Source organism: Artemia franciscana, chromosome 1 (assembly GCF_032884065.1).
Source record: "Artemia franciscana chromosome 1, ASM3288406v1, whole genome shotgun sequence".
Classification (NCBI taxonomy): domain Eukaryota; kingdom Metazoa; phylum Arthropoda; class Branchiopoda; order Anostraca; family Artemiidae; genus Artemia; species Artemia franciscana.
Window position 1 is genome coordinate 53,138,268 of NC_088863.1, and position 24,238 is coordinate 53,162,505.

The 24,238-nt window shown below is 35.5% G+C and overlaps 1 protein-coding gene across 1 annotated transcript in view; it reads left to right on the plus strand.

Annotated features, from left to right (window-relative positions):
* Positions 1-24,238, plus strand: part of LOC136031337 (phosphatidylinositol 4,5-bisphosphate 3-kinase catalytic subunit alpha isoform-like) — a 226,435-nt gene that overhangs the window by 79,731 nt on the left and 122,466 nt on the right. Inside the window, exons 8-9 of the mRNA XM_065710827.1 lie at positions 8,267-8,402; positions 20,305-20,447. Coding sequence (XP_065566899.1) covers positions 8,267-8,402; positions 20,305-20,447 — 279 coding nt within the window. The remainder of the gene's footprint in view (positions 1-8,266; positions 8,403-20,304; positions 20,448-24,238) is intronic.

Below are 24,238 nucleotides of genomic sequence, written 5' to 3' on the forward strand. Positions count from 1 at the left end.
TATCTAGAGCTTTCGACACGGGTATACATCTGCATATCGTATTGACTGCTTATAAGCGTGGAGTTAATATTTCTGTCATCAAATTGACACGTGATATGTATATAAAGCTAAATGCCAGAGTTAAGGTCACCATATCACCTTTTACGGTGGAAATTACTCCTTCAATTCCAGTAAAAAAGAGCATTAGACAGGGCTCTGTTACTTCTCCACCCCCGTTTAATAATACTGTCATTGTGCCACAACAGAACGCTCTGACAACATGTATATTTAAAGGTATCGATGTTCCGCTTGCTAACTATGCTGATGACGTCCGTCATTAGTAGAACAGCCTTTAAAATTGAGGAAAATTTTCGAATTCTCCTTAGGGAGTATAGACGTATTGGTCTTCGTTTTAATGAGAGTAAGACTGAGTTCCTGATGTTCAGTAACCGTTCAGATTGCCCGACAAATGTTCACTTTGGTGAACGTGTTATTAAAGCACAAGATACACTGACTTATTCCGGTGTACCGATTGGGTCAAATCTTCGTGCTACGCGTCAACTTTTTGCCAGAAAATTTAGGAATGCGTACAGTTTACTTGTTGCGCCAAAGTTTAAGTTTAACCGCCGTATCTTAGTTAGCGTTTATAATGCATTTGCTGTTCCGCATCTACTCGCCCTTGCACCATTTCGGTCTCTCCTTTCTGTTTCAGATATTAGGGGTATATGGAAGTGTTTCTCCAAGTATGCGAAATATTGCTACAGCTGCCTCCCTGGACTAACAACAGCTTCCTATCCTCACAGTATGGAATTGCTAGTCCAGTGTCTGCGGTGGAGAAAAGAAACGAGAAATATCAGAGGCGGATTATTGGTGAAACCACCTCTGAAATTGTTTTTCGTGGATAATGTGTCTGGTAGTATATACTATTGCCCTTATTTGTGTTTTTTCTTTTTCTTTTTTTTTATGTCAGTTCTTCTTTGTTTTGATTTTGTTTGTATTTGTCAGAATTTACTTGTTTCTTTCTGTTTTCTTTCTTTATGCTCCTTCACTGTTACATTTTAAATTTGTGATAAGGAATAAATTGATACATACATACATAATAAATCCTCCACCGTCTTTCAGAGCGCCCAAACTTCAGAACCATAATTATCTACTGACATCACTGTAGCTTGGAATAATCTCATCTTGGTTTGCAGACTTATCTTCCTAACTCTTTTCATCTGTGGAAAGAACACCCTGGGTTTTGGTTATTTTACTTTTAACATTTTCTCTGCCTCCACCGTTTCTACTGATAATGCTACCTATGTAAATAAAGCTCATTTCAAATCATTAGCATAGTCTGAGTTGAGGAGGATTTTACTTCCCCATAGGATTCCAAGCTCTTTTATAGTCTTTGCCGTGTTCCTTAGTACAAATTCCGTCAAAATGATCCATGTGAATGGGGGATAGAAGGCAGCCCTGTTTATCTTCTGATCCAATACCAAACCGGCCACTAATGTCATTTCTTACCGTAACCTCAGGATTTTTATTCTGGTATATGAAAAAAATCACTTTAAAGTATTTATATTGTATCAAACAGTTCGTGGTAGCGAACTGTAGTAAGGAGCGACCCGGCTCAATAGTAAACGAAAGTCTAAAAAACGGAATTTCGGTACTAATAGATACATCAAAAGAATCGGATTTTTATGCTGATTTTAAATATATAAGTTTCATCAAGTTTAGTCTTGCTCATTAAAAGATACGAGCGTGAGAGAATTTGCCTTATTTTGGAAAATAGGGGGAAACACCTTCTAAAAGTCATAGAATCTTAAACCAAATCGCACCATCGCATTCAGCGTATCAGAGAACCCCATTGCAGAGGTTTCGAGCTCTTATCTACAAAGATGTGGAATTTCGTATTTTTTGCCGATCACGACCGATCACGAATGCGTGTTTATTTTTATTTTTTTTTCCAGAGTGATAGTATCAACCCAGTGGTCCTAGAATGTCGCAAGAGGGCTCATTCTAATGGAAATTAAAAGTAAAGTCGAAAGAGAACTCATTCGAACGGGAATTAAAAGTTCTAGTGCCCTTTTTAGGTGACCGAAAAATTAGAGGGCACCTAGGTCCCCTCCCACGCTGATTTTTTTCCCTAAGTCAACCAATCAAAATTTTCAGATAGCCACTGTTATGTTTTTAAGCAGTTTTTTTCTTGGGCGATATAAAATGTGTGTGAAGAACTAAGAAGAATTTGAAGGACTGCACTCAAGAGAATAATAAGTTTTTGTTTTTCCAAAATTCAGGGAATTCCTGAAACTATGTTTCAATATTTTTTTGATAAACGATAAACAGACTTTATTGAAAGGGCTACGGCTGTCAACGGAAGACATACTTTTTTTAGGAAGAACAATTTTTGCCAGTTGATTGGGGTTCCAATGATAATATCTGGTAGAAATTTAGATTCTCGCTGTAATTGAATAAAAAAAAAACAAGTTTTTAAAACCGGAATTAAGGAGCAACATTGAAACATAAAACGAACAGACTATTCCGTATATGAGTGGGTTTACCACCTACTCTATGCCTCACTCTTCACGCTAAGGTATTTTAGAACTCCAAAGAAAAATTTCTTATTCTAATTAAATGGTCCTTGTGTTTCAGGAGTTCTTCTTAAAAAGTTTGGACAAAGTCGAACTTTAACGTAAAGAGCAAGGGCTGGTGAAGTGGGTAACCTCCTTAATATACGGAATAATTTATGCTAGTTTTAAGTTTTTGTTGCTCTTTACTTTCAGTTGAAATTTTTTTTATATATTTAATTTCTGCTTGTTTTTCAAATAATGCCGAGAAATCAAGCTTTTTCCTTCATGGAAAATTCCCTCCACCCACAAAAAGTTCCTTAAAGTAAACTTCGTCCTACGCAAAATACACCCCCCCCCTCTTGAAAATTTCCACAGCAATTCCATCCTTGCTGAAAGCTCCTCCGGGATATTTTTTGCGGACGATTCCGCCTGAAAATTCTTCTTAGCATACTTTCACTTGAGAAAAGCCTTTAATTTCTCTTTGTTGTTCTAATTATGTGGAATGTTAAAAAGATGATCAAGAACCACTGCCATATTCACTCCAGTGGCCAGTTAAATACCGTAAAGTCTTTGAGGAATCATGTAGTTAAAATTAAAAAAGATGCTAGGAAACGTTACATCCACAAGAAAGTATCATCACTTTTGAATACTGATCCTCGGAAATGGCGTGCTGTGGTCAAACGTTTAACCGGGAAAAACATAGCTAGTGACATTAAGATGCATAAAGATAACTGATCCATGGCGACATCTACTAAAGTGAGCGTGTTTTCCTCAACAACTTGCACCACTCACCCTGTCATAAAAGACCGTGAACTTGAACTCTGTGAAACTGAAAAAAAAAACAACTGTGAAATTGAAAAGTTTAAAGTGAAAAACGAGATTCTTCTGAAGAAATCATTATAAAACTAATAGATTATTCGGGTGTTCAAGGAGATAGAGAAGCTGAAAAAGAACTTTTCTTCGTATCCTGAAGGACTGCCATTAATGTCACTGATTGAAAATGTAGTTTTCCTGGCCAAACCCCTCACATCAGTGATAAATCAGTATTCTAAGGAACAATGGTTTCCTCGGGTATGAAATAAGGCATAAGCAAGAATTATACCCAAACTCATAGGTCCAAAATAGCGTGACCAGCTACGGCTGATCTCGATTACTCCTAACCTAGCCTATGTGATTGAATTATTCATTTGTCGCGAATTTCTTTCCCAAATTAGGGCTTCCCCTGGCCAATTTCGGTAGGTTATCTGAAAGGTAGCAGAACTATCCACTATTTGGTAAGACTACTCCACCTAGCTGATTGTGGAAAAGCGTTAGACCTAATCCATATTACCGCTGGCAAAACTTAGAGGCGATGGGTGAGAAACCATATTCTGCTAATAGTTATTGATTTTCTTCGCGGCTGTTATCAGTGTGTTATACACTATTCCTCGAAGATCTTGCCTTGGATTGGGCAAAAATAATATGCAGTGCACTTCAAGGTACAAAACTTTTCTGGCGGTGAAATTACGTACTTCTGGGAGTTGAGAATCATTTTAAATACGTCGATGATTTATCCATCCTGTTAGAATACCTTGTAGACAAGTATCAAGTCATTCCACCGTTCAGTAGTGACCTCAAATCGACGTTTGTCGGCCAGTATGACGTATACGAGCTGTAAATCAACGAGAATAAAACAAAATTTATGACGTTTGAGAAAGGGATGCGAAAATTGTCTCATATATCAGCTAGTTGAATGTCTCACCGTATCCGCTGCTAAAGGGCAGTCACATGTAATAATACAAAAGCTTTTTTATCTTCATTTTTTTTTGTGTATCAGGAAAACTTGGTTTCCGCATTATTTTTATCATGAGATTGTTTAGTTACCTAGTGAGTAGAGGAATGATACGATAAATAGATTTAAATGGACGACCCTGTATTCCCTATTCAGGCAATTTTGACTGGTTCTCAGGCATTACTATATCCCCCCCCCCCCAGCAGGATGCTCCTGATAAAAAATTGGGGCTGTCACTATCTGGCGAGGCGCAAATGATTTGTAATCCCGAATCGCATCCCTTTCTCGAGCGCTTTCTCGGGGGGGGGATCCCCCTATATAGAGTTGGATTTGGGGTTGATTCCGCATGCTCTGGTTTGGAACGAATTTTTTTTTTGTAATTGGTTTTTAGTAGTTTAGTTTTAATAAGATTTTAGTTATTAAGACTGTTTCTTTTTGCAAACAAGTTTGAAACAAGGTTTTAGTTACTTTGTGCGGCCTCTGTTAGATTTTACTAATGACGCATACTGCCAAAAAGTATTTAATTAAATTTAGGTTTATCAAGGGAATCTGTCCGTTTTACCAAAAAAGCCAACTGGGAGGCGAAAATCTTCATTTCGTAATAACAAGGAGGGGAAATTTATAATCCTAACTTCTTTAGGCTGTCGAAATGATATTTCAGGATTGTGCTGTCACAACGGGGCTGAAAAGCAAAATATTTATAATGTCAAAAATTGGTTTTCGAGTCTTAGTACGGCACCGAGGCAGAGAAATTAATATCATTAATATTTTGCTGTCTGTTTTTATTTTTGGGTTGGCTTTTTTTTGCAAAGCAGGGTGGTTTTTACAACTTTGTTGTTTTTTAGGGGATTTGTATAATAGAAAGTAAATGTATGAAAAGTGCCAAAATTATCAATTTAAGTTTTGGATTTTGGTGAGCAAATGGTGGCCACTTTACTGCCTATTTTCATCTAATTAAAGCTGTACATTACATGGTATATCATCTCTATTCATCCTAAAACGTTAAAATAAAGGCCACTCTTTAGAACTTTAATAAAGGTTTGTAAAAGTATATATTAAAACTAGGTATAAGAGGCAAAACATTCCTTCAAAGGTTAGAGTAATCATTTAAGAAGATTAGATTTTCGAAAAATTGTTCATAAAAGAAGGCAAATAATCATGTTTTTATTTATTTTTTATCTAGCTGGTATAGATGGGTCTCTGAATCCTCAGTTTGACACGGATTTTTTTCAAACATTAAAAATAAAAAAATGATAAGGGGAAATTCACACAACTTGAGTTAACCATGGGAACAGCATGCAGCTGCATTATTACTTCAGACTTTCTCACCTTTTCAATACCAACCAGTCACAAAATATAGTTATGTTTTTATTTAAAGATTGCATATATTTGTCCACAAAATCGCCTAAACTGCTATATGTACCGCTGAGGATTCTTATACTTATTTTGACACATGCCATCTAATCATATTTCCACGATTAGTTGTTTATAAATCAAAATTTTTATGACAGTTCTCTTACTTAATGCTAAATCTGAGTCAAATTTAATTTTTTGATTTAATTAATCAAACACATGCCGCTCAACAGACATATCGAGATTTAAACGTTTGAAATGAATTTCTGAAAATCTCAAGATTAAAAAAAAAATTAATTAGAATCCTGAGAATTTAAATCACCAATCTTTGGTTTTTTCAAGATTTTGGTCTTTATTGGAATATTTTAGGATAAATAGAAGTGGACATGCTTACGAAGAGCTCTAAACTGATTGAACTCTAGACTGACTAGACTGGCCATTATAAACGCTCACCGAAATATTGAGGTAGACATTGACCGTGTAATAAATAGATATGGCGGGAGCGGAAACAGAGAAATAGACTCTCTTATAAAAGCGTGAATTCTGTAATTTAAGCGAAATATATTGAGCTTTAAAAAGCGGAAAGATACGCTATGTTGTTATGAAGAGTTAAATTTTGATTAGTAAATTTTTGAGATTTCGTCGAAGTTGACACTTTATTAAAACACTATTGTTAAAAAGAAACAGTGATTAGTTAATGCTTTATTGCCTATACTTAAAACAATTGTTTTAAATGCATTCTATGCATTTCTATCTCTTCGTTCTGTTTTTCTTGTTACATTCCTAAAAGAACTAGTATTTAATGTTTTATATGTCTTTTACGAATATACAAGTTGTATCTTTATCCTCATTTCCCACCCTTCATTACTATCATAGTCAGTAAGGGATGCCACAAAGTTAGACGACAAGCTAAATGGTTTGACCTCTACAATTTGTCACAAAGAGTGCGTGACCCTAAAAGATGGTACAAGGCCAATTTTTGTTTTGTTTTGACGATAAAGAGCTTAACTCACTCGTTATAGTGGTCAGAAATGCAAAGGCGAAAAATAATGCTGAAAATATTAAATATCATCTTTTTTAATAGATGTTGAACAGCTTTTTATTTTTTTTTATGGTAGGGTGGTTTTTATAACTTACTATTTTTTATACCAATATTTTTATACAATTTTAAATTCAGCGGATTTATTAGAATTTTAACCCTCAGTCAATTATAGATTGAATTTACGACTATTTCTACTACCTACCTACGACACATAATTGTCGAAGATCCCTTTAAATTGCGGGCATTTCTTTGTTCGCAAGTTTATCGAAGCGGCCTATTATGCCCTCCCCCTAAAGAAAATCCTCGATCCGCCCCTGTCTGATATGCTGAATCTGGTGGTGTGATTTTCATGAATACTGCATGACGTTTTGGGGGGTGTTTACCCTTTTTCAAAAATCGGAAAATTTTTCTCAGGCCCATAACTTTCGATGGTCAACATTAAACTTGGTGAATTTCATATGTTTTGAATCAGCATAAAAATTCGAATCTTTTGATTTATCCATATTATGAAATCTTTGTTTTTTGAGTTTCGTTTACTAATTATCCGTGTCGCTCTTTGCTTATGTTGCCACGAACTGTTTGAAAGAAAAAAATATATTTCTAAGATTGAATTGACTTTGAACTTGAACAGCTATTCCAAAAAATGTAAATGATTCCGCAATATCAAATTATTAAAACTTAGTACAAGAATTATAAGTAATTAAAAAGGAAAATATTTTGTCATTTGACTTTTAAGCCACACAACAGCTGCGAGCTCGATGTACATAAACAGAAAAGGGGAAAAAAAATTACATAATTTTACTATTACTACTACTGAAACATTTCAGACACAAGACATTCAGTGTTAATGGAAGCCATGGCTTGAATTTGAAAGTCTGTTAGCTTTTTATAGATAAAAAAAGGGATCGAAAAGCTGAAAAATTGATAGCATCATTTGGGTACTTAAAGGCATTAGTTCAAGTGTTCACATTTCAGGCTAATTTACCAAAACAGTAAAATTAAACAAATTAAATGTATGTAATTGCAAATATTAAAAAAATCTTAATATTTTGAATTCAGACCGAAGTTTTTGACAAAAAAAAACAACCTAGAATTCAGTTGAGAAATTTGGAGACATTTCTGCTTTCATGAAGAAGATGGGACTTGCAGAAGGACATTCAGGAAAATGTGGGCCTAAAAATGTTGTTTCTAATGTATCAGACCCTCCTCACTCAAAACATCAATAGACTTGACCTGTATGTTGCTATTTCCTAAGGTGTTATCTACAAGCAATGAAAGTTGTCTATGAAAAAAAAAGTTTACTATTTCCGGGAGTCGAACCCATTTTATCATAAAAACAGCCAATTCAAATGTTGGCAGTAAACAATCTTTAATGACAAGTTTATTTGAGTCAATCTACTGTATCTGAAAGTAAGGTCGTAGGCTTAGTTTTGTTTGTTGTGTATACGGAGTACAGAGCTGGGTTTCAGTGTATATTTGTGAATGATTTTCTTTTCCAACTTCATATTTCCTTGGTATCAAATTTATTTTATTGATTATAGAGACTGTAATTTATGTTAATTTTAGGATTCATGCATGATAGCTTGGTGCAATGTCAGCATGTTTGATTATAGATCTCGGCTCTTAAGTGGTAAAATGTCGTTTCATCTGTGGCCAGCCCCTAAAGGTTACAATGAGCTGTTATACCCATTAGGAATCACTGGTGAGTTTTATTTTCTTTAGCGGACTGGCTAAAGATACGAGAAGCTGATCCCTCCGTTTTCTGGTGGGTTTTTGATCTGACATCAAAAATCTTTTCTATATTTTATTTTTGTTTTTATTCAACCAAATAGAACTTAAACAATTCAATTAAAAATTAAACAACTGAGAATTTTCCTGCATTTGAGGTGATTTGACTCGCAGTTTGGTTTTGTTTACTTTTCTACTTTCTTCTCTTTATTCATTTTCTGTTTTGTTTTGGGCCATCCGAGCAAAAAAATATAATTGATTAAATTATTAATGAGGTTCCTGCTGCTTTTATGACAGTATAGAGCAGTAAGACTAAATATTTACAAATATTGTAGCAAGAGCCAAAACTTGAGGACTATTTTTAGCCCGTTTGTGTCCTAGGATAGAAGTATATTCAATAAGTACCAAGACAATCATACCTGAGGTCTGTTCTTGCCTGAACAGACATACCGAATACCTAAAATACCTATATCTCTTGATTTCTAAAAACAGCAATTATCAACGATTTTTTAAGATATTTCAGTATTATGGAGCTCTCAGGAGCAGTGTTGCATTTTCATTTGAATTACCACGTCTGAGCTTGTGTTAAACTTTTGAAGATAAATATCACTTTAACTCTTAACTCTTATTTAATTTGATTATTTTATGTCTCTGTTTTTTTTTCTTCTCGAAAACGACTCCATATTTTTTCCGGAAAATTGGCATCTTGGGATATTCTCGCATAAAAAAACGATTTAGATATGTCAGAAGTATGAGAAATTCATTAAGAGCCTTAATATTTGGTTTTTGCAAATGATGTCACGTACTAGGTTATCATACAAACATCTCTTATGACATCATATAGGTGCAATGTGATACTCTACAATTTTGACCTAAAGATAAGGTGTTCTAGTCTACAAGAGGAGATTCTTGGATGCTTAAAGTGAAATAGTAAGAGGCGCCAGGCTTATGCAGGCATATATTAAAGATCTTTTTCGTTTACCTTCAAACCAGAAAGTCAGACCAAACGTAATTAAATTAGCGTCTATGGAATTACAAAAAATCCCTATTTACTTCGGCTGCACATTACAAAAGATTTCATTTCTCAGTAACCTCAGATTTCACTTCGTCATTTTTATTGGCGTGCAGGAAGTTGATGCCAATTTTGTAAGCAGTGCGCACGGAAGGCCGTTTACATTAAAAGCTGAGGGGTGTGAGACTTTTCGTGAGGGATGAAATGAGAACCCACGATCATCAGAACTTAGACTTAAATCGTAACATGCACAGGGACAATGAAGTAATGGACAATGCAACTTTACTTAGTAAAGAACGATCAAAATCAGTCACGTACGGGGCAGTTATTGACGATGCGTGATGAGATGACTAGCCCCCAGAATGATTTTAATGAGCCTGGGACATCCTACGCTCGTGCAAGTCAAAGTAATCAGATGATTTCGCGTGTGAGAAGCGGATCAGCAAATTCTGCTGCTAGTGGTCAGGGTTATAGATGCACTGATTCTGTATTTAGTGTAGAAGAGGGGGATTGGGCTGCTTTTGTTGGTGGGTAGTATCATATTCCCGTTAGCAAAGAACCTGCAGTGGTTTTAGATCAGCAGACATGGCAAAAGAAATAGTCTGAAAATTAGCCCCTTAGAGTAGGATAAAGGCGCGAAAAAATATGCTCGAGAAAGGGATGCGATTCAGAATTACGAATCATTTGCGCCTCGCAAGATAGTGACAGCCCTAGTTTTTTTTTTATCATGAGCATACTACTTGGGGGGATATAGTAGTGCCTGAGAACCAGTCAAAATTGCCTGAATAGGGAATACAGGGTCGTAGTTAATCGTGTTAACGTTTTGTAGTTTGGAATTTGTAAGCTATAGTAGGGAAAAGTAAGAAAATCTATTGCAGTCAAGTGGATCAGCCGGTGGTGAAAGTTGGGATGTTGTTTGCCTTGTTGAGACGTGTAATTCTCTAGATTATTTTTCGTCATGTGAAGATTCTGATGTTTTTGAGTGTACGAGGAAAGTTTCGGCAAATGGTCGATATTTTGGAAGAGTTTCGGCGCTTGTAAGGAAGGATGTATTTAATTTATTTTGTGGGTTAGAAAGTGAGTCTGAAAATTTATTATGGTTATTACTATCAATTAAAAACGTTCACCTTGTTGATTGTGTTGTTTATTTTCCTCCGAATAATAGTTGTTACAGCCGTGAAGATACATGAGAATTGATTGAAACTGAAACATAGATGTATAAAAGAATGTACCTTCGCCGTAATTTTGTTTTTCTAGGGGACTTTAATGCATATACTAGTGGAGAGGACGGGTTGCAGGTTGGTGAACCCCTTGTAAATGAATCAGGTCAGAATGTTTGTTTGGAGAATGAATGCGATTATGTTTTTCCTATTAGGAAAGAGGGGGGGATAGGTCTTGAAAAATAAATAGATGTGGAAGAAATTTAAAAAGTTTTTGTAGAAAGGAAGGGTCACTAATTATGGACGGAAGGTTGGAAGAATATTTTGGAATGGGTGATCTTACGTTTTATAGTGGGTTTACCCCTAGTCTAATTGATTATATTTTAAGTAGTTTATCTCTCTGGCCCCAGGTGGTGGACCTTGGGGTCCTAGAGTTGGTCGGATCTTACCATTTGCCAGTGAGTATTAAGCTGAGAGCGGTTATTCGACGGTCTGAAAGGGTAAATGAAACGTCTACATGGGAGGAAAGGATCTGTAAACCAGTTTGGATAGGCAAGGACAAAAAAAGAATTGGTTAAAATGGAACTAGAAAGTGAGGCATTTCAGAATGATTATCATTCGATTTTGAATTGTTCAAAACCAGCTGAATTGGATCAAGCTGTTTTGGTAATTACAGGTAGAATTTATGAGGGTATCAAGCCTTATCTCAGGATAGGAAACATTTGGCCAGAAAAGATGAGGGTTTTTTCGATGAGGAATGTAGGCAGAAAAGGGAAGAAATAATTAGGATTTTCAGGCTACTTAAAGCAAAAGACCCATTGGTTTAGGAAACGAGTTTGCGCAGGCTAGCTGAATTTAGAAAATTAAGGTCAGATTATAACACGGTTAAAAGAGTTAAAAAGAGAGAGAAGCAGATGAAAATTAATGAGGAAATTAAGAGATCTTATGGTGTGAATAACCCTAGATAGCTTTGGTCGATAGTTAAATGTTCAATCCTGGGCCCAGAAATAAGAGGAAATGTCCTGCTAGTTGAGACGTGGCCAGATTATTTTAAAATTAGGGAGTCAGAATATGTCAGGGAGAATGAGACGAATGGTTCAGAGGATAGAGAGTAGGTCTAGGGACGGTAACATACCCTTTAAAACGAAACGATTTAATTAAGTCTGTATCTAAACATGAAATTTGGGATCAGTTGAAAAAGATGAATGGTAATTTGTGTCCAGAAACAGATGGTATATCTACAAAGGCCCTGAGGTTAGGAAGAAAAACCTAGATATCCATGTTGGTCGCAATTTTCTCGTTTGTAGTGGATAAAGCTTGTTGGCCTCGCTGAGGGGACACTTCTGTAGCAGCGCCTCTTTTTAAGAAAGGTAATAGGAAGTTGCATGAAAACTTTAGGTCCATCTTTACGGGAAATTTAGTAAGTACAGTGTTTTGTAAGGTTCTGGAATTTAGGCTAAGGGATTGGTTAGATAAGGAGGAAATACTTGCCCGATGCAAGCGGGATTCAGATCGACATTCAGCACTGTTGACCATATTTTTACTTTAGATATACTGAGAAGGAAATATGATAGAGGAAAAAATAGACGACTATACGTAGCTTTTTTAGACCTGAAAAGTGCTTTTGACTCAGTAAATATGAGATTGTTAATTGGAAGTCTGTTAGAAATCGGCTTGCCGTCTTGTTTTGTAGCAATAATAGCAGATATGTATCGGAGGGTAATGTTTGTGAGGGTTATGGGAAATTTTGCTAGGCTGGTTACGTCTCATGTGGGTGTGAAACAAGGATGTAGGCTACTTTATCTCCTAAGCTTTTCTCCTTGTTTGTTAATGATTTAGATAGTTTTATGAAAAGTAATGGAGCCATTTATGTTTCTCTGGATTGGTTTAGGCTATCGTCTATGTTATTTGCAGATGACAAAGCTCTATTGGCGGATAGTAGAGATAATCTTCAGAAGCGATTAGATGTAATGAAAAATTATGTAAAAAGAAAGATTTAGAGTTGAACGTTAAAACTTCGGAGCAAAGGGGATGTTGATTCTGAGGTTCATTTAATTTTGGAGGAACGATGTTAGAGTTCAAAGAAAAATTTTCTTTTATTTGGGTATTAACTTTAGTGCATTTAGGAGGATGTCTAGGCATGTAGAAGATTGTAATTTAAGAGGTAATACGTTAATAAATATGCTTTTAAGAAGTAATTTTGGTCAGCTAGCTTACATGAGGATAGAGAAATGAGTTTTCAAGACAAAAGTGGATTCTAGTCTACATCGGGGTTTTGGGGTTTGGTACTGAAAGGAGATTTGGGGCTTTTCACCTTAAGGAATGTTAGATTGGTTAGAATGGTGAAATTTTGGGAGAAAATAATTAGGGTACCTAGAGTTCGGCTTCTTAAGTCAGCTTATTCGGAGAGCTTGAAGGACGGTAAACCTGATTCGTGGCCAAATCAGGTCAAGAAAATACTGGACCTTTGTCGCCTTCCGGAGGTGTGGAATGAAGAAGAAGGCCTAATGCCTGAAAGCGTGTCAGTATTAAAGGAAGTCCAGCGAACCCTAAATGTCCAAGAAATCCAAGATTGGCAAGCTCATAAGGACCAATCTATGTCTTTGAGGTTTCACTCCCAAGCTAAAGACTGTTGGGGGGGGGGAGGAGTTTTATTTTAAATTTGGGTTGAAAAAAGAGGATCTGAAGAATTCCTTGTTAGTAAAAAAGAATAGTTTGGATTTAGGCGAGAGAAGGAAATTTCATTTTGTATCTGAATGTGAATAGCTGTCTGAGCTGCGGAATGAATGTTTTGGACGATTGTTTGGGAGTGAATTCTGGTTAATTGAACGGATGGCTGATTGGAACGAATATGCTATTAAACAGTTGTGTAAGTATCTTCGTTTAGGGATTAAACAGATTGAATCATGTTTGAGGAGATAGCTTGTTACGGTTTTTAGTATTTGAATTTTATTATGATTGGTGTTTGTTGGTTAAAATGTTGAACCTTGGTGTTTTTCTTTCTTGTGTTTTTTTGTTTTCTTTATTTATTAATTTTTCTATTTATATTATCCAAAGTTTTATTTTGTTCCTGAGCCAGTTGCAGTCAAACAGTTCGTGGTAACGAACTGTAGTAAGGAGCGATCCGGCTCAATAGTAACCAAAACTCTAAAAAATTGAATTTTGATATCAATAGCTACATCAAAAGAATTGCATTTTAATGCTGATTTTAAATATATAAGTTTCATCAAGTTTAGTCTTACCCATCAAAAGTTACGAGCCTGAGAAAATTTGCCTTATTTAGGAAAATAGGGGGAAACACCCCCTAAAAGTCGTAGGATCTTAACGACAACGACACCATCAGATTCAGCGTATCAGAGAACCCTATTGTAGAAGTTTCAAGCTCCTATCTACAAAAATGTGGAATTTTGTATTTTTTGCCAGAAGACAAATCACGGGTGCGTGTTTATTTGTTTTTTTTTGTTTTTTTTCCCCAGGGGTCATCGTATCGACCAAGTGGTCCTAGAATGTCGCAAGAGGGCTCATTCTAACGGAAATGAAAAGTTCTAGTGCCCTTTTTAAGTGACCAAAAAAATTGGAGGGCATCTAGGCCCCCTCCCACGCTCATTTTTTTCCCAAAGTCAACGGATCAAAATTTTGAGATAGCCATTTTGTTCAGCATAGTCGAAAATCATAATAACTATGTATTTGGGGATGACTTACTCCCCCACAGTTCCTGGGGGAGGGGCTGCAAGTTACAAACTTCAACCAGTGTTTACATATAATAATGGTTATTGGGAAGTGTACAGACGTTTTCAGGGGGATTTTTTGGTTTTGGAGGTAGGGTTGAGGGAGGGGGCTATGTGGGAGGATCTTTCCTTGGAGAAATATGCCATGGGGGAAAAAATTCAATGAAAAGGGCGCAGGACGAATCTGGTCACGTTAGAAAAAAACGTCAAATTCAGAGCTTAATATACAATGCTGGGTGTTCGGAGCCTCTCTATTATGGAGTATAATTTGAAAATAACACAACTATACGAGCGATAAAACATATATACCACAACCATAACTCAACTAACGAAAGAACTGCTAAGAGATAACACAACTATAAAGCGAAAACAGGTGAAAACTAACGGGAAAATAAACGAACTAAGAGGTGGAAGGGGCCCAGAGAAAAAATATAATCCTTTTCAATTTTGAGCCTAACTTCCGCAAAGGAGTAATAATGTCAGAAGCCCCGAAATACCGAATTATTTTCTTTTCAAACAGTTCGTGGTAAAGAACTGTAGTAAGGGGCGACCCGGCTCAATAGTAAACGGAACTCTAAAAAACGGAATTTTGATGCTAAAAGATACATCAAAAAGAATCGAATTTTCACGCTGATTCTAAATATATAAGTTTCAATTAATTTAGTCTTTGTCATCAAAAGTTACGAGCCTGAGAAAATTTGCCCTATTTTGGAAAAAAGGGGGAAACATCCCCTAAAAGTCATAGAATCTTAACGAAAATCACACTATCGCATTCAGCATATGAGAGAACTCTATAGCAAAAATTTCAAGCTCCTATCTATAAAAATGTGGAATTTCATATTTTTTGCCAGAAGACAAATCACGGGTGCGTGTTTATTTGTTTGTTTGTTGTTTTTTTTTCTTTTCCCCAGGGGTCATCGTATCGACCAGGTGGTCTTAGAGTGTCGCAAGAGGGCTCATTCTTACGGAAATGAAAAGTTCTAGTGCCCTTTTTAAGTGATAAAAAAATTGGAGGGCAAATAGGCCCCCTCCCACGCTAATTTTTTTCCAAAAGTCAGCAGATTAAAATTTTAAGATAGCCATTTTGTTCCGCATAGTCGAAAACCATAATAACTATGTCTTTGGGAATGACTTACTCCCCCACAATTCCTGGGGGAGGGGCTGCAAGTTACAAACTTTGACCAGTGTTTACATATAGTAATGGTTATTGGGAAGTGTACAGACGTTTTCATGGGGATTTTTTGGTTTGGGGGGTGGGGTTGATGGGAGAGGGCTTTGTGGGAGGATCTTTCCTTTGAGGAATGTGTCATGGGGGAAGAAAAATTCAATGAAAAGGGCGCAGGATTTTCTAGCATTACTATAAAAAAAAACAATGAAAAAATAAACATGAAAACGTTTTTTCAAATGAAAGTAAGGAATAGCATTGAAATTTAAAACGAACATAGATTATTACGCATATGAGGGGCTCTAAAAATACTTTAGCATAAAGAGCGAGGTATTTAGGAGGAGATAAATTCCTCGCTCTTTATGCTAAAATATTTTTAGTAATTTCAACTATTTATTGTACGGCCTTTTTGATTCAGGGGTCATTCTTAAAGAATTGGGACAAAACTTACGATTTAGTGTAAAGAGCGAGGTATTAACGAGGGTACAAACCCCCTCGTACACATAATAAATATATAAGAATATAAAAGTTTGTTACGTAAGTTAATTCTTATGTTACGTATATTTTGTACTAATAAAACCGTTCGTTGAAAATTAAAAGTTCTAGTAGCCTTTTTAAGTAACCGAAAAATTGGAGGGCAGCTAGGCCTCTTTCCCCACCCCTTATTTCTCAAAATCGTCTGATCAAAACTAAGAGAAAGCCATTTAGCCAAAAAAAATTAATATACTAATTTCATTTCAATAATTTATGTGCGGAGAGCCAAAATCAAACATGCATTAATTCAAAAACGTTCAGAAATTAAATAAAAAAAAAAACTAGTTTTTTTTAACTGAAAGTAAGGAGCGACATTAAAACTTAAAACGAACAGAAATTACTCCGTATATGAAGTGGGTTGTCCCCTCCGCAGTCCCTCGCTCTTTACGCTAAAGTTTGACTCTTTGCCACAATTCTACTTTTTAAAACAATTAAAAACTTTAGCGTAAAGAGCGTGGGACTGCGGAGGGGACAACCCATTTCATATACGGAGTAATTTCTGTTCGTTTTAAGTTTTAATGTCGCTCCTTACTTTCAGTTAAAAAAACTTGTTTTTTTTATTTAATTACTATAAAAGATGGTTCTTTGGAACCAAAACCTGAACTATCAAACTTGATAAGATGTGAAAATCGACAACCTGGACCATCAACTGCGACAACACCAATACGGGAAGCTAAAGCAAAATCTGTTGCTATATTGTTTGAAGTAATCAAAGACCAAAACGTGTCAAAAATGAAAATGAAGAACAAAGACACGGGTGGTTAGAAGATATACGAAAGCGACAATCAGAGCGTGTCAAAAATGAAAATGAAGAGCAAAGACACACTCGGTTAGAAGACATCTGACAACGAGCATGTGAGTGAGTCAAAATGAAAAATGAAGAGCAAAGACACACGGTCCGAAAAAAAGTGACAGTGTGTCAATAATGAAAGGAAAGAGTAAAGACACGACCGGTTAGAAGACGTGCGGCACCGAGCATGTGAGCGATTTAAAAATTAAAATAAAGATTAAATACACACGCAGTTAGAAGAACAGTGGTGGCGTGCCAAAAATGAAAATGAAGAAAAAAGACACATGTTGTTAGAAGACAAGCAATCCCGAGCAAGTGAGCTAGTCATTAAAAATAAACCCGGACAACGAGAACCAAAACGAGTGAAAATTGAAAATGGTATTTGGATTTTGGATTTGAAATGGAAAATTGTGTTTGGATTTTGACATAGATAAGATCATCAATGCCTACCGTATATATACGTTTTCTCTACATATCCTTGCTTTAAAATAAACTTTAAAATAAACCTGCCCCTAGGACTCCTTAGCATGCCCAAAAAGCCTCAGGGACGCCAAGGACGACTTTTGTTTCTGCTGTAATTAGATTTCATATTCTGTTAGTCTTTACCATTTTTACCCCTTTACCATTTTTGTGACGTACCTCACTTCTAAATCTAGCCTTTTTCCCTTGTACTAATTCTCACCGAGGTGCAACAGTTAGTGGTCCTTTCACTTCCTAGTATTTGTGTAGCAACTCAGGATTTGGCAAATTTTTATTTCTTCCAATTTTCTCCTTAACTTAATTTCAAGTTTTTCTGTGAGAATCCTAAATTTGGAGCTATTTTTCATAATATACTATTTAACTTTCTTTAAGGAAGCTTTACCTGCAAATTCTTTTATTTTTAAAACGCATTATATTTTTTTTCTTTGGAATGGAATGCTTCATTCTGATTTTGTGTAAATGTTTTTTTTTTCAATAATGCACCTCAAATTGTGACCCATTTTTCAAAGTTTTATTGGAGCTTCCTTATTTCCTCTTGGGTTTCTTTACGTGTGCAAATGATCAACCTTTCCTTTGTTAAATAATTTGCATCAATGCATGTAAATTGACATTTATATTAATTTCATGCACCTGAAAGCAGTCCTTTAGTCTAATCAATTTGTTGAAGTTCTGGCTTTCGCTGTGAGAAACATAAGGAAAACAAAGCGATTACTGAAAAAAAAAAAAAAAAAAAAAAAAAAAAAAAAAAAAAAAAAAAAAAAAAAAACACGTCAGGTATAGCGCCCAGATTGGGAGCGAAAGGAATGTGAGACTGGGGGAATAGAGCCAACTTTTTAAAAACGAAAAATGTGGTCCGTTCGGAAGGTTGGAAAATATAGTGGAGTTAGATAGGGCCTGAGGAAAAACAAGGGAAATCTTGGGCATTGCTAACTTGGCAGAGAACAGTGGCGACAGGGAGATAATAAACTGATCAACGACTGTTACTTGGTGACTGCCATGGTGGGAAAGATAATTTAGGCCTGTCGAAGAAACGTTGATTTGTACGAGAGTAAGGAGGGTTAAGTTCCGCGCTTTCTGTAGAGGAGTGGGTAGGTGGTATGAAAGGAAGTTGTTTGCCGGAGTGAGAAAAAACTGGATTGGAATAGACGGTTCTAAGAGACTGGGTATAATATCCAAGGAAGGATAGCTCTTGTCCAAAATGTGTAAGGCGGGAGTTGCTTAAAACTGGGGGAGTTCACGTTAGAGAAGGTTTTTTTTAATCGCTGAGCTGCGATCCAGGACTCCCAATGGGAGTATATTGCACGGGTATAATGGATTTGAAAAGAACGGGTAGAGAGGGAGACATGTTTTTTGCGACTTCACTTTTTACAAACTGGTGAAATTTCCTCATTCGGCTAGATAAAAAGAGGGATGTAATTGAAAATGATTGTAATTGCAACCAAAATAACCGCCACTTAAAAAAAAAAAAAAAAAAAAAAAAAAAAAAAAAAAAAAAAAAAAAAAAAAAAAAAAAAAAAAAAAAAAAAAAAAAAAACGGTACAAACATTTACATGAGCAAACTTTCGCTCAAGCTTATTTGATTTACCTGATAGATAGAACTTACATAAATATAACAAGCTACAAAGATTTGGTTTATATTTACTACTTCAAATTTTTGTAGATTTGTTACTTTTGCCAAGTTTAGGGTTCATCAACTTTTGTAAAGATATTTTTTCGTCGCAGAGCCTTTCGGTGCATAAGCAACTGATATTTCATCGTTATTTTTAAACTGATCTGGTCTGTAACATTATACGTACATCTATTTGACACTTCTTGAACCGCAATGATTTTCTGAAGTGAATTTGGAATGGTCGTTTGTTTGGCCAGATTAGTATCGTTTGTATTTTTTATTTACCCTTTTTTGACGTTACAATTTTGGAGATCCATCTAACTTGGTTGAAACGGAGAGGGAATGTCGTCTGCCTGCTCAGACAGGTTAAAGACATTTTTCTGGGACGGAATATTAACACTTATCATCATGGACATGGTATTAGAAATGATAAGTGTCCTCCAACTTTTTTATTTTATTTCAAATGCCACAATAAAGACTCTGGTTTCAGAATATATGTTTTCGTAGTGGAGATATCTCTTTGGTTTGTAAAATAAAAAAAAGAGTGTTAGGTTCTTTGGAGCAAAAATCAGTCTCATACTTTGAGTAACCTCTAGGAAAAATTGGGCAAGGTCCGATCTGGACTGATACCTCTTGTAAGAGGTATGAGTTTCCATTGATCTTACTGAGAGTAGAGGGAGAGGTTAAAATATGGGTGCTGTCCTAAGCCTGACGAGTAAATTCCAGAGAGGGGTGGGGGGTGTCTTTGTGATGTAATTAGGGGGATGCTGTAAGTATCATCTGTGGAAGGGATGCTGGAATTATTTTTGTTGGAAAAATGCTGAAATTATTTTTTGTGAAAAGGGAGGTAACGGATATTTGGATATTAAGTTTCTTGAGGACACTCAGCATTCCAACTCTTGAATTAAGAGAATCGGGTAAATTTCAAGAGTTCACCCGTATCGTTGAAGATTCCTTAGAGAAGCACTCTGGGCAACTTTCAATCCTAGTAAAGAGCGAACCGTTACCTATGTAACCAAAAGTTGGAAAATGTGTAACAAAAAAAACTGTAGTGAGAAAAGTTACCATTTGCAGCTGTTCAAAGATGAATTTAAATTCTACTAGCTGCCGGGGTATTGTAATTACCTGCTATTAGAAGGTCTTGACTATTTGGAAAATAGGACTCAACAACGTAAGATTTAAATAACATTTCATTATTCATTGCCAAAAACCTAGCCTTACGCGAGCTTGTAGATAATCTTCAACTCCAACAACAAGTTCGCCTTCCTTCTGTTTTCTCTGAGCAACATGCAAAATTAGTAATTTTTGACATGAAAACTTACATTTTTACATTGCATTTAAACAATTTTGGCAAAAGTTTGTTTTGTTGTTTATCATCTATGAGTGTATCTTTTCTAGGTTCAAACCCAAACACAGAAACGAGTCTTGAAATTGAATTTGACAAGTTTTCACACCCTGTTGTATACCCTGATATGGCTACTATTGAAAAATATGCCGAGTATACCGATAAAATGGCAGAGAACCCTAAAATCCGTCGAAGAGTAAGTTTGGTTATAACCCTTGTTCTTTTTTTATCATAACATTATTCTTTAAGACTATAAATATTTTATCATTTAATGTTTAAAGAGCATAATGTCGGTTTTTGGTCCCAATTACTCTTCTTTGCTGATAAGATTAGATTTTTTTTAGTAGAAAAAATTGTCACAAAAAGTATTTTTTAGCTTAAAATTATTTTATAGCTTCGACCAAATTGGAAAGTTAGTTTTGTGCTAGAGCATAAACGTAAAAGTTCGAGTTGCTCTAGCCTCTGTAAATCTGGAGTGCAAAAGTTATTATATTTATAGTTGTATCTTAGGCTTATAAATCGTGTGTTAAAAATAATTTTATGGTACTAGTATTATATGTGCCATCATGTAGTGACTAGAATTGCTTACAATTTGTTTATTATTTCGCAGGCTAAGATAGTCGAGTCCGTAAATGTATATAAAATAGTCTTTATTCATACGAAGTCAATGTGTACCAAACCCAAAAGTATACACTGTTGACAGTTTCAATACATAAATAAGACTCTCGGTAAAGCGGGAATAAGGCCATAGAAGAATAGATTTGATAAACTAGTAATTTACGACTATATCATCAGCGGAATCAAAATTTTGGCAGAATTACAGCAAAAAACACAAGACAAGTTAGATTCCTCGTGGAAGAGATCTAGCTGATAAGATTCCCCACCGAATGGAACACTTTTCTTGAGCTATCTTTTGTCTCATCTGTCGTATTAGTATATATTCATTAGAGAAGTACCACACGGTGATTATCCAAAATACGGTATTCTATGTGTATGGTACTCCATGGTAGTTTGGTGTAATCCTCGTTACCCTTGGTTCACGCTTAAAAAAATAAAAAAATGTTACAACGAGTAATGTTAGTGGAATTCATTAATAAAATTTTATTAATTATTCTAATCTAATTCTTACTATTATTTGATTATTTTTATGTTTTGTTTATTTTTATGTTTTGTTTATTTTTAATTAATTGATTAATTTATAATTTATAAATCATTATCATTTATTTACTGCGCCCCTTACTTTATTTTCATAAAAATAAAATTACAAAATGATTATAACCGTTAGATTATTTGTTTGAAAATTTGTACCGCTGAAATTCTGCGCCCGGGGTGAGTGCCCCCTCTGTCCCTCCAATAAAACCGCCTCAGAGTTTTAAATAGACTCGTATGATGTTTTAGCCGAAGAGATAATGGATAAAGTTAACTTTATATATGAAGATGAATGTTTCAAACAGTTCGTGGTAACGAACTGTAGTAAGGAGCGACCCGGCTCAATAGTAAACGGAACTCTAAAAAAGGAATTTCGATACTAAAAGATATATCAAAAGAATCGGATTTTTATGCTGATTTTAAATATATAAGTTTCATCAAATTTAGTCTTTGTCATCAAAAGTTACGAGCCTGAGAAAATTTGCCTTATTTTGGAAAATAGGGGGTAACACCCCCTAAAAGTCATAGGATCTTAACGAAAATTACACCATCGCATTCAGCGTATCAGAGAACCCTATACACAAAATTCCAAGGTCCAATCTACAAAAATGTGGAATTTCGTATTTTTTGCCAGAAGACAAATCACGGGTGCGTGTTTATTTGTTTTTTGTTTTGTTTTTTTTTTTTTTCCCAGGGGTCATCGTATCGACCAAGTGGTCCTAGAGTGTTGCAAGAGGGCTCATTCTAACGGAAATGAAAAGTTCTAGTGCCCTTTTTAAGTGACCAAAAAAATTGGAGGGAACCTAGGCCCCCTCCCACGCTCATTTTTTTCCCAAAGTCAACGGATCAAAATTTTGAGATAGCCATTTTGTTCCGCATAGTCGAAAACCATAATAACTATGTATTTGGGGATGACTTACCCCCCACAGTCCCTGGGGGAGGGGCTGCAAGTTACAAACTTTGACCAATGTTTACATACAGCAATGGTTACTGGGAAGTGTACCGACGTTATCAGGGGGATTTTTTTGGTTTGGGTGTGGGGTTCAGGGGAGGGGGCTATATGGGAGGATCTTTCCTTGGAGGAGTATTTCATGGGGGAAGAGAAATTCAATGAAAAGGGCGCAGGACTTTCTAGCATTACTATAAAAAAAAACAATGAAAATATAAACATGAAAAAGTTTTTTCAATTGAAAGTAAGGAGAAGTATTAAAACTTAAAACGAACAGAGATTATTACGCATATGAAGGGTTCTAAAAATACTTTAGCATAAAGAGCGAGGTATTTAGGAGGAGATAAATACTTCGCTCTTTATGCTAAAAATTTTTTAAATAATTTCAACTATTTATTCTACGGCCTTTCTGATTCAGGGGTCATTCTTAAAGAATTGGGATAAAACGTAACGTAAGTTATGTACGTTTGTTACGTAAGTTAATTCTTAAGTTACGTTTTTTTTTACTAATAAAAACGTTCGTTAAGAATTAAAAGATCTAGTTGCCTTTTTGAGTAACCGAAAAATTGGAAGGCAACTAGACCTCCTTCCCCACCCCTTATTTCTCAAAATCGTCTGATCAAAACTAAGAGAAAGCCATTTAGCCAAAAAAAGAATTAATATGCAAATTTCATTTTAGTAATTTATGTACGGAGAGCCAAAATCAGACATGCATTAATTCAAAAACTTTCAGAAATTAAATAAAAAAAAACAAGTTTTTTTAAATGAAAGTAAAGAGCGACATTAAAACTTAAAACGAACAGAAATTACTCCGTATATGAAAGGGGCTTTTCCTCCTCGACACCCAGCTCCTTGCGCTAAAGTTTGATTCTTTCTCACAACTCTACTTTTTAAAACAATAAAAAACTTTAGCGTAAGGAGCGGGGTGTCGAGGAGGAAAAGCCCCTTTCATATACGGAGTAATTTCTGTTCGTTTTAAGTTTTAATGTCGCTCCTTACTTTCATTTAAAAAAACTTGTTTTTTTTATTTAATTCCTTCAAAAAAGGGGTTTTGTAAAGAATTGCAAAATAGTATTTACCCCTGAATTCTAAATTTTATTCCTGATAAAACAGTTTGTAGTAACGAACTGTAGTAAGGAGCGACCCGACTCAATAGTAACCAAAACATTAAAAAACGGAATTTTGATACCAATAGCTACATCAAAAGAATCGCATTTTAATGCTAATTTTAAATATATAAGTTTCATCAAGTTTAGTTTTGCCCATCAAAAATTACGACCCTCAAAAATAGGACGACTGAAATAATTTAGAAAATAGGGGGAAAGACCCCCTAAAAGTCATAGAATCTTAATGGAAATCACACCATCAGATTCAGCGTATCAGAGAACCCTATTGTAGAAGTTTTATTTGTTTATTTGTTTTTTTGTTTTCTTTTTTTTTCCCAGGGGTGATCGTATCGACCCAGTGGTCTTAGAATAGCGTGAGAGGGCTCATTCTAACGGAAATTAAAAGCTCTAGTGCCCTTTTTAAGTGACCAAAAATTAAAGGGCACCTAGGCCCCCTCCCACGCTAATTATTTTCCCAAAGTCACCGGATCAAAATTCTGAGATAGCCATATTAATCAGCATAGTCGGAAAACCTTATAGCTGTGTCTTTGGGGACGACTTACTCCCCCACAGTCCCCGTGGGAGGGGCTACAAGTTCCAAACTTTGACCAGTGCTTACATATAGTAATGGTTATTAGGAAGTGTACAGACGTTTTCAGGGGGATTTTTTGGTTGGGGGGGGAGGGGTTGAGAAGAGGGGGATCTGTTGGGGAAATTTTCCATGGAGGAATTTGTCATGGGGAAAGAAAATTTCCACGAAGGGAGTGCAGGGTTTTGAAGCAT